General features: G+C 47.0%; 1 protein-coding gene across 7 annotated transcripts in view; it reads right to left on the bottom strand.

Moving 5' to 3' along the window:
• Positions 1-4,457: 4,457 nt before the first annotated feature.
• The window catches only part of SLC45A4 (solute carrier family 45 member 4), a 90,300-nt gene continuing 83,019 nt past the window's right edge, over positions 4,458-11,738 (bottom strand). For all 7 annotated transcript variants that reach the window (XM_037378939.1, XM_037378938.1, XM_037378937.1 and 4 more), the window contains one exon: positions 4,458-11,172. In XM_037378939.1, coding sequence (XP_037234836.1) covers positions 10,810-11,172 — 363 coding nt within the window. In that variant the 3' untranslated portion in view covers positions 4,458-10,809. The remainder of the gene's footprint in view (positions 11,173-11,738) is intronic.

Here is an 11,738-nt window from a genome sequence, read left to right as displayed (position 1 = left end):
GCAGTTTGTACAGGATGGGTGTTATGACTCTGCTGGCTGGGACAGGGAGCAGTGGGATCCACCCAACAGAAGGCCCTGTCCTCTCTACGCTCTGCACCCACCGTGACTGACGCAGCTGCCCAGACAGAGCTCGGGTGGGAACGGGCAGCCACCCCGGTGCCCCGCTGCAGGCCGTGCCCGGCTCTTACGGCAGTACCAGCCAGCAGTGGTGAGCGCTCCCGTGGGAGATGTGCCCGGCTGGAGGAACTCCTCCACTCAGTGGCAGAGCACCGGGAGGAGGGGAGTAGGCTGAGGAGGATCAGGGAGTCGGGGTGGGGAACCAGACGACTGGAGCCGTGCCTGGCCTCCCTGGGACAGGCCTGTCAGGCAGCCAGGAGGCATGAGACAGAGGATTCCCTGTCCTCTCTCCACCGGGCAGAATGTGGTAACTCCAGGGAGAGAGGGCCACGGCGACAACTTCCTGCCTGGGGCAGCTGGCATGTCTCCTCCTTAGGTGGAAAAAGTATGGATTGGAAACAAGGACAGGTGACATGGGAGGACTACAGGGAGCAGCCCTGTAGAAAGCTCTGGGCGTTTGGGTTGATGGCAATATGAGTTAACAGCATGCCCTGGCAGCTAAAACCATGTCCTGGGGCGCATCAAGCACAGCATAGCAAGCTGGTGGAGGGAGGTGATTGTCCCACCACTGTGCTCGTGTGGCCCCACCTCAAGTTCTATACGCAGTTTTGAGTGCCTCGGTAGAAGAAGGGCATAAACTATTAGAGTGTGTCCAGAGGAGGGTGGTGAAAACCCTCAGGGGCAAGACAGGAGGAGTAGCTGAGGCCAATTGGTTTCTTCAGTCTGGAGAAGGCTGAGGGGTGACCTCATCGCAGTCTGCAACTGCCTCAAGGGGGGCAGTGGAGGGGGAGGTGCTGATCTTCTCTCTCTGGTGACCACGACAGGACATGAGGGAATGAGATGAAGCCATGTCAGGGGAAGTTCAGATGGGACATTAAAAAAATGTTCTTCATTGAGAGGGTGATTGGTCACTGGATCAGGCTCCCCAGGGAATCGGTCACAGCACCAAGCCTGTCAAGAGTTCAAGGAGCGTCTGGATGATGCTCGTAGTCATATGGTTTAGTTTTAGGTAGTCCTGCAAGGAGCAGGGAGTGGGCCTTGATGATCCTTATGGGGCCCTTCCAGCTGGAGGTTTTCTAGGATTCTGCGATTCAAACCAAGGGATGGCAGTGTTTGCTTCTAGAAATTACTCTGCTGCGGAGATGGGAGCTGCTTGGAAATTCGGGCTGACTTGTGCTGGCTGATCAGGGCCGTGCAGCAAGGTAGGAAATGGCCCCTTCCTCTCCTTCCAGCCTGCATTCATGGGCTTCTGCGGGTCTGTTTGTAGGACTAGTTCCCTTTCGCCATCAGTACTGACTGAACCCTGTCTTGCTGTCAGCTTGCTACAGTCAGCGAAGCAAAAGCCCATCCTCAGACACCAACCCCCCCCCCCCCCCCCCCCATTAATTACTTGCCTCTGTTGCTCTTTCTGCATCTCTTTCAGCTACTGTGCTGCTGTGCTCCCAGCCCTCTCCCCAGGGGGTGGTGGCGGGGCTGTCCTTTGCTGTGTGCCATTGAGTGGGTGCCAGCTGCGCTGGGGTCAGCTGCCATTTGGAGGCTGAGGCTGAGGTAGAATGTAAGCTGCAGGATTTCCCCGGGTGTGTGACTTCCTCCTCCGTGGTGCTTTGCCCCAGCGCCTCACACGGGTCCCCCACTTTTGGCTGCGGGTGGGTGGCCCTTGTGCCACCCCAGGTGTTAGGTCAGGAAAGATGTTGCGCAAATGCCACTTTGCACCAGTGCAGCCTCCCAGGCCCAAAGAAAAGGAAGCAAATTCTGCCTGCTCAGGGCTGGGAGCTGGGGCAGCGGCTGCCCGCCACCCTTGGCCCTAGGATTTGGGCCACTGTCCTGCTGCAACTCCCCATCCATCACCACGGCCCTCCAGGGCTAGTTCCCTGCCGGGTGGCTGCCCCCTGCCCCTTTTCAGGATGCGAAGGGCTGCCCACTGCGTGGGACCCCAACTCAAGGGTGTGTGTCTGGTGTCACCACCTGGAAGATGGTCACATCCCATGTCCCCGTGAGCTCTGGGCTTATGAGTGTGTCGTGCAAGGTTGGAGCTGCTGGGGAGTGGGCAGTAGTGGGAGTCCGGGAGTGCATGAGGTCTCAGCTCTGCCGGGTGCCTACGTGGGGTGCAGGCAGCGTGCACGACAGGGCCTGATCCTGCAGGGCACAGCGGGGTTGGGGCTGCTCAGCAGGGCCTGCGACAGCCGCACAGAGGCAGTAACAGGTGGCCATTGGGCTCCCCTGTAAATACCCAATGGTAGCCCTCAGCAGTAGGTGGCATTACCTCCCTGCCAGCACTGAGGGCTGGCGTGGACATGGGCACAGTATACCCCCGCCCCCTGCCCCAGGGTGCGAGAGATGTTACTCCAGCTGCTGCGAAGCCTGCAGGGTGCAGGGACTGACTCCACTGGGGCAGACTGGGGCTGACAGGAAGGTCCTAGTTTGCTGGTTGTTTCATCCTGGGTCCAGACTGGGAAGCGGGGGAAGCACTGGGGCAGGCCCCTCTCGCGCTGTTCCCAGCTACTCCAAGGCCACTGAGCTATTTTTTAATGGCTGTATTTAACTTGAACCATAGCTCAGGGGTGACCAGCTCTTCTTTCCTCACCCCTTCCTCAGCGTGCTTCAGCCAGCCCAGACTTGGCACCCTGCTCCCAGCCCGAGGAGGGACCCGGTGCTCCTGACTGGGGATGGCAGCCTCCCCCTCCTAGGCCAGAGGGTACGTCATGTCTCCTGAGCCAAGCAATGCCTTTCCGCACTTTTCCTCCTCTCTGGGCATCACCCTGCAGGAACAACAGCACCTGAGAGGCTTCTGTTTCTTGTCACTCTCCCCTGGCTGCCTTGTGACACTGGAAAGGAAGAAGCGGACTGCCCGGTCCTCCCCATCTCTTGGCACAGGGGACAGAGCTAACAAGCAGATACTGGGGAGGAGATGCATGGACAGAGAGAGGGGCTCAGTGTCATGCCTTGCAAGACCCAGCCCAGGGAAGTTCAGGGTTATTTCTTTACTCCTTTCACATCCTTTTGGCTTCTTTACTTTTAATTGTGCTGGGAGAAGACAGGGATGCAGGGCAGTCCCTGCCACTTAATCCCCACTTTACTTTGGTTGGGCTCTGCCTGGTGAGCTCCCCATGGTGAGGGCCCTGCTCTGCCAGGTGGGGTGAGGAAGGGAGGCTCTTGCTCATCGTAGTTTCACCCCAGCCAGCAACCTCACTCCCCCATGCTTCATAGCAGCTCTGTATGAGGTGCTATGAAGAAAGTTAACTCTATCCAGCCAAAACCAGCACAGCTGGGTCTTCTGTAGGTATTTGAAATAGCTCCTTCCCCAAGGAGGCAGTGTCCATGCTCTCTCCCTGATGCTGGTGAAAAATCAAGTTCATAGCCCAGGCTGAAAGTCAGATTTATTGCATTTTATGTTTTCACTTCTTTCTTAACATCAGGTCCAGTGAGAAAAGAGCGCAGATGAGCTGGGTTTCATCAAAAATGAACTAAATGCTGCACAGGCATCAAATTCTCTGAGCTGCTTATACCAGTTCTGAAGAAGTGCCTTCAGGGGAAGTCACAGATCAGATCTGTCAAGTAAAGCGCTAGAAATCAAATCAGGACAACTGAGCTCTCCACAAGGCAAGTTTAACCCTGTCAGCTGGCATTTGTAATCAGATAGACTGGTCTCTGGCTTTCCCCTTTCTTGTCAGTAGCAATGGCCCATGTGGTTAGTCAGTTTGGGTGTGAGCTGGTTTCTTTGGAAGCTCCTTATTAGTTACATTTGTTTCCTCCTGAAACGCTCCCAGGCCCTCCCGCGCAGAGGAATCCCACACCGTGGTAAGGAAGAGGAGTGGGAAAAGGCCAATATGCTGGCAAAGAAGGGACAAGACCCTCCCTGCCACCCACTGGAAGGGAAGGCCTGACAGCCCTGAGGCCCCAGTAGTGCTCTTGGTGATGGCGTGAAGATGATGGATTTTGCTGGCTCAGCAGGTGACAGCCACTACCCTGGGAAGGGGTCAGAGCAACCAGGGCAGGAGCAGAGTCTGCAGCTGGGGACATACACCTCTCCCAGGCGTCACTGTTTGCTCTCCATCTGCGCTCCCTCCTCTGTTGCACCTGAACCCTGCAAGTGTCAGGTGAGTTTATCAAGTGTTTGTGAACTGTTTGGGTTTTTTTTTTTTTTGTAGTAATGTTTTTAGAAATATTAATTAACCTTTGGGAAGCCGGTGAACATTATTTGTCTTGTACAGCTCAGGGATGAGGGGAGGCGGCAGCAGCGTTCAGCCAGTAGCAGGGAGCCAGCATTGCTGCCAGCCCCACAGGTGCAACCACAGCCAGGACACTCACGTTCCCTACAAACAACACAGGAACTCCAGCCACCAACTCTTACTGAAATGTTTATTAAGATCGAACTTCTGAACAACAGATTGGAACACAATGTTTTGTGGAGTAGAATATTTCTAAATTGATTTTTTTCTATACATAAATGAAAAAAAATCAAGATTATACAAAAAGAACAGAAAGTGCAGAACACAATAAAATAGTTCTCATGCAACAAACCTCTTCTTTTAACCTTAAAACAGAAAATAAGCTCAACAGTGTAGAAATAAAAATCATACATACATTATGCCATCTACGCACTCAAACATTCATCTGTGACATTACTTTTCTTTATCCCTTTTTCCTCATAAAACAACATTATGTGTTTAACACATGCTTATAAACATTGCTAAACTCAGCAAGAGCTATTATAGTGCCCCAACTTAATAAGTTGATAAAAAAGTAGTTGTCATATGGCCAGTTCACAAAGGAACTAAATATTCTTTTTTTTTCTTTTTTTTTTTTCTGCTATGAGATGCCTATATATGCAGCTTTCTATTAATATGAGGCATTTAAAATAAGCTGGTCATTTGGCTACCAAAAGGGCTTAGTGTTCATGTTACATCAGAAAAATAAAAATTAATGTTGGGAACTGCCAATTTGTTGAGAGAAAAGTCTTTCTGGTTTTTGGGGCTATTTACTACAATTTAGCTGTCATTAAGGATTCAATAGGTGCAGACTAAATAAGGGGATGCCTAGTTCGGCTAAATGTTCCTAAAGCTTCACCCTCAACTTCAAAATTTAAGAAAAAATGTATTCAAATCGAACCGTGTTTGCTAAAGTTTCAGCAGGTCACAAGGGCATCAAAAGCCTTTTAATTTTAGCAGATGCTCTCTTCTAGGGGTGGAAGGTATTTGTCCCTCCTGGGCACCCATCATGGTCCGCTGTGCTTCCCGGGCGAGGGAAGGCAAGATTGAAAGACAGGTGAGCTGCAGGGCTGCTTGGGTTGAGGAACCAAATAAAAACCGTGTTTGGGGAGGTGAACTTAATTTAAATTACAGGAAAAACTGGAACATCTTAATGGGCAGACCTTTGCAGATATTAGTGCCACAGTAAGAAAAGGCAGTTGAGCCTTTTTGTTATTAAGACTATTTCCTAACTCACTGGGTTGCTGAGTCTTGAAACTCAAAATCAAAAAGCCAGTTGATATCTGAGCTTCTGCAGCTCACCTCTGCCAATGGCTTGTTCTGGATGCAACATGAGAAAGAGAAAACTTTGGGTAGCTCCACTTTTTTAAAATGACCATTTTTGATGCACTTTACAAACGTTCAGCTTTGTCATTTAAGGAAGAATAACAGCTAGAGAACTCTCTGTAACCATAAAGTTTCTGCAAAGAAAAATAAAATTTGGTATTTCTTCTACACAGTCATTAATAACATCTCTGTGCAACATTTGGTGTTCGTTACATTTATTTGGCCTATTAAAAGGAAAGAAGGACAAAACAGCTGCAAATAAAAACCAACTTCTCTTTCACAATAGATACTTCAGATGCCGAAGCTGCTACATGTGCTTGGAATATCATGCAGGAGTTTACTTATTATTTAAATAGGATACATATTTATAGCTGAGCTCGTCTCGCATCAGACAAGGATGAAGGAAATCTGGAAGAACTCAGTTGAAAATGTTGAGTACAGTGATGACAAGCACACAACCACCAAAAGAGATTTTGGCCCGAGCAGTGTGTATATAAATGTATACACACACAGATACATTGACACACGCACACGCACCTAAAAAAACCCAACTCTCAGTGACTGAACTATGATTTGTCGCAGGGACTGAACAACGGAGTGTTGTGCAACCCGGCTACGTGTATATGCAGAGTTACTGAAACCATGAGCGAGCACTGAAAACGAACGCTGACCCCTGTGACATGCCTCCGGGAAGGCAGTGCCCCTCAGCTCCCCTCCCGCCCAGACATGGAAGGAGCTCTTGCAGGAACAAACTGTGAATTTCTCCACCTTTATTTGTAAATGTAACCTCAACCTGCGTGGCTGCAAGACCCTACTAGCAGCCATGCAAATCCTGCCTTTAATGGTGAATGCTGGAGGAAGACCAAGCTCGCCACAAACCGAGGGCGGGTGAATGTGTTTCTAATGATAGAGGTGAGGTTTTAATGAGGTACCTGGCAATAATCACTGTTGTTGCCACTGTCATTCCAAGTGCGGAGGGGGGGATTCAGATCAGATGGGGGAGGACTAAGAAGGGCTCAGCCCTTGCTTCATGCCTCTGTGGAAAACTTCACGCAAGCCTGTTTCATCACGGGGCCTGCATGCCAGCATCGGCACTGGCAAGAAAACTGGGACGCTAAATCTGCAGCTGCCTCCTTTTCAGCCTGCCGTGCCGGGAATATTTCATAGTCTAGAACAAGGCTCCAAGTGAAAAGGGAGAAGGACATTGTGTGTTTCAAGGAGCACTAACCTCCATTGGATTTACTGGCTTCCTCCCTTCTGATGATGAACAATCCACATCTTTCCATAACTGCTTACTGCCAGTGCTAGCAAACGACCAGATTCATGCTATTAAAAGGCTATTTAGGTAATAAATCTCTATGAAAGTCATCTAACCAGCAGGAAGAGAAACATTCCTAAGAAATTATTGCTTCTGGAGTCTGAAACTGCCATCCACAAACAGTGCAGATCTGATCAGACTCTTGCAATAACCCAAGGGTGCAAAAATCCATGCTACACCTTTCTGAGTGGTTAAAGAGAGCTTCTCTGCTCTCATGCGAAATATTTCTAGATGTGCAGCTTACTGACTACAGCACTCAAGAATCTGAGCACTAACAGTGTCTCATGTCCGAGGTGTTAGACATCACCAGAAGGACTGCAGCAGAATATGGTAATATTACTTACAGTATAGAGCAACACAGAATGAAACCACTAAACCTGAAGCCTACTGTAGGAAAGGTCCAAAAAGACGGAGCATGCAGGATGAATTGGACTATACAGTAATACCGACAAACAAAAAATGATACTTACTGTCATAAGGAGTAAAAAAAAAAAAAAAAACCACCCTCCTTCAAATCTCTCTTCCCACAACTTCTGCAATAAACACATAAAATCATACTACTTCACCTTTTAATTGTGACCATAAAAAAAAAAAAAAAAAAAATCATTTCTGTAGCAAAAGGTAAGGAACACACAAAAAATAAATCATTGCCTGCTCTACCCTGAGAAGTGCCAGGACTAGAAAGAAAACTCTCTAATTCAAGGAAAAGCATTACTACGAAAGACCTCGGGAGCCCTCACCAGCAAGCACAGTGAAGCCAGTGTGGTGGTTTCACAGGCCAGCCAAGGTACCGGAGGAGATACTTTGGCTGGTGCTCCCCCAAGTTAAATCTTCTGGCAATACTACAAATACTTCAGTGTGTTTACAATGAAGAATTATTTCCTTCAGCTTTTACAGGGGAGTGAAATAGAGCTTCCTGCTGCAAGGCAGTGTGCACATTCATGTGTTACACACAGTAATTAAACAGCCCCATAAACAACTCCAAATACATATCTGAACGTCCCATTCTTAGAAACGAGGCTATGCCAAGTGCTGGCTGGGACAGAATTGGGCCTGCCTTGCCTTTGAAAACCTCTGGGTTCAAAATGTCCTTCCTCCCTCCTCACCCTTCCCCTGACTGAAAAAAGCTCAGTGTGTGTGAGCTCATACCCCAAACAGTTTCACATCCCCTCTTCTGGGTGTGAAACGAGAGGGAGCTTCAACTCCTCCCTGCAGCTAGAATCAGGGGTCCTCAAACTGTTTAACCAGGGGGCCGGTGCGCGGATGCAGTGGCAGGCAGCCATCTGCGGCTGCTTGGTTCCCCCCCCAACCCCGGCGGGGGGGGGCAGGGGGGTCTGTAAATACTGGGTGCCAGATTGAGGACTCTGGGGGGCCGTATCCAGCCCGCAGGCCATAGTTTAAGGACCCCTGAGCTAGATCTTGGTCAGCTCGATGGTGCTGTGAAAGAAATCTTGGCTTACAAAGGTGCAGTGTGAAGTAGTGGTGCTTTGAAACCACACCGATCCATGAAACTCGTGGGGAAAAGGCTAAAGCTGGCACCAGTCAGAAGATGCAGATTTTTTAAACTGTAGAAGAACCTTTCCAGGAACAGATTAAAATAAGGAATACTTGACAGCGTTCATTTAACCAAAAGAAGAATCTTCAAGGAGCTTCAAAAATAAAATATTAAAGCCACTTTAAAATGTCTAACTCAGTGTGCATTTTACATGAATGCCAGTTATAGGGTGAAATACAACACTCATCTCTGTTGTACATGAACATCACTAGAATATATTAAATGTAACTGAGATGATAAAATTCACGGCAGAAGTTCAGTTAAAGTTTCCTACAACTGATTTCTTCAGTAAGGTCTCATATTCTTCAGTAGTATTATTCCCCTGTCTGAACACAGTTCACAGTATGTGTTCTAAATAAAAAAATATTCACCTCAAAGAAAAAAAGACTTTCTCAAGACACATGAAACTAAAACCCCTAAGTCCTGTGCGATTACGTGTACTTTAGTGCTCGGTGATTTCACCAGCCTAAAAACAACATTGTCACCCTTGATAGCACAGGGCATCGGCACTGACTGAAAGCCTTCAGCTAAGAAACCCACGTACGCCACCAAAATTTGTCAATGATGCTGGCCAAGACTGCGCGTTAACTTCAAATATACCAAAACATACATTTCTTAAATACATTGACAATTCAAGTAATTTATTAAAAACTGCTTTTCATTTTGAAATATATATTCTTCTTTTGAATGACTATATTGCAGCATGATTTACACATGCATTTTAAAGTACTGTAGTATGAGAAGTCTGAGGCAGCAGAAATCTTACAACGAGCTGTGATTTGTCTGTTCAGCAGACGGACTGACTGCAGCCCGGAGGCCCATGCGAAAATGAGTAAATAGCATCACAAACACTTCTTATAAGACAACAAACAGAAGTTCAGTTTCTAAAGTTGCTTTAAATGACTGCTGGATCTCTGAGCTTTGGCTGCCCGTGGACTGGGGCGCATTGCTAGCGATCCAAATGCTGTTTTAAATCAGATTAGCACAACTCTTTCAAGCTCTTCACAGAAAAATGTCTTTACACTGCAGCTATATCCTGAATCAAGGAAGGGGGCATGGAGGTTGCGCTGACGACATCAGTACAGCAGCTCAGAAGAGCTCCAGCCTGCAATTCCTCCAACACGGGGACTGGAACAGCAACACATGCTAGTGGATTGAATTTTAAGGCCTAAATACTGTTTCTGACACAGCTTTTCATACACCCAGACTATGCCATAAAGTGACGGAGGTAGGCCTTTGGTTCACCTTGTTGTACTGACACTGTGTCTTTACCTTGGCTGCTGTGTTCTCAGCCAGGAGGTTAAAGGATCATAAAAAGTGCAATTAATCAATTACTTTCCCTACAAAAGAGAATCCGCACGCCCCCTTCCCATGAAGCTGACCCCAGAGACACCCTTTCTCTATGGCAGCTTCATCCAGAGATGACCAGGTTTAAAATGCCAAGAAAACCCTCAAGTTCACCAGCACAAAAAACACCAGGCTAAAAACTGTCACAGCATATTCCAACGACATTCTTGAAGTGCAGCACTTGTGATAAAAACCTGTGAGTGCTGGTCACCTCTCCCAGCTGCTGCTCCTTCCCTCTACAGTTCACATCACCTATGTCACCCTCTCTTGACAAGCAGCAGACTTGGGAGTAGCTGTTGAACAGTGTGACTGAAAGGATTCACGGCAGTTTCTTAGAAACCGCACTAATTGCTTTTGTTTTTCTTGAAAATAATTGTAAATAAAACTATTCTGTAGTAATTGCACTAACAAAAACATGAAGTCTAAAATTAATGCTAAAAAACTGTAGCTGTCAGACCAATAATATCATGCTTAAGAAAAAATTGATCAAGATGTCTAAGCGTTTGATTCGGCTATTACACTAGTGAAATCTGAAATGTTCAGACAAAAAAACAGCAAGAGACTGTAAGTCAAGATAGCTTCCATTTTCAGTTTAAAACCAGCCGAAAACTTAATTTTTCTAACTGCTAATTGAATACACTGTGAGTCTCATGCAGATTAATAAAACTTATTTGCAATCTAAATGTATTCTTAATAAAAAAGTGTTCAGAAATGACGTTTCTAAGTTGTAGAGAAAGCAATTAGCATCATAGCTACCTGTTCAAATCTATATTAAGGACTACAGGATTTCATTTACATTTTTGCATGAAACTGCCTTTTCTTTTGCAATTTCAGCTACAAGTAGTGAAGACCCTAATTTTTTTTTCCTGGGGAAAAAAAAAAGTTCTTGATCCTGCACCTGCACTCCCTGGAATGTGAGTGAACAATAAGCGATGGTCTCACACAGCTGATTCACTCTCCAGCTCCGATGTGGCAGCTCCTTTGCGTGTGAGCTTCAGCACAGTTGGCTTCTCTGCACTCATGCCGTTGCCCTCGGCTGTCTCCGGAGGACCTAATCCTTTCTGTTCTTCCTTTGGCTCTTCATTGACTTCGGGGTATATCACCAAGAAGGTAGCTGTCAAAAACCCCAGGAAGGATCCCACTGAAGCCACCATGGGAATGACACTGACTGTGCCAACCGCATCTACCACACCACCAAGCGCAGAGGCCACGAGGATCTGAGAGATGTAAACCTGGCATGACAGAATAGCACAGTCTATGCCAAATCCTCGCTTTGAGTTCCCAGGGCTATGGTGAATGTACTGGAAAAAGACAAACATGTTAGGAGGCAAAACAATGGATTAAATCAAATGGTTAAACATTAGCATCTTCCTCAAATTTCTCTGCGATGTGGTGGACTTCATGCCATCCTTGTGCATCATGCAGGCTATACAAGCCCAAAGAGCCTTCTCACCTACTTATCAAGCACATTCTCATCTTGCACCATGAGACAGACATTTAGTGGGGTACTCCTAGTGTCAACTGGCTCCAAGATCAGGTTTTGTAGAAAAAAATTACATGAAAGAGTTGGTGGAAATTATAAAAAGGAATCCCCATCCCCATCCCAATGCAGAAACATGTTAAAATCAACAATCCTCCTGTAATTTGTAATCCAAATGGAACAGTGCTGAAAGATGGAAAGTAAATCTGTCCTTTTTTCCAGCAGAATCAGTTTGCCTTACATCTCCCCAAACTGATAGTTGACTCACGTCAATATCTAAGACTCTGAAAAACCTGAGTAATGCTAACATAACACATCTGAAACAGTATAACTACTAGGTATATAATAAATAGTGCAATAATTATTTCATCTCTCTTCATCCTACCA

Source organism: Falco rusticolus, chromosome 3, assembly GCF_015220075.1.
Source record: "Falco rusticolus isolate bFalRus1 chromosome 3, bFalRus1.pri, whole genome shotgun sequence".
Taxonomy (NCBI): Eukaryota; Metazoa; Chordata; class Aves; order Falconiformes; family Falconidae; genus Falco; species Falco rusticolus.
Note: the sequence above shows the minus strand (reverse complement) of the source record. Positions and strands in the feature narration are given on the sequence as shown.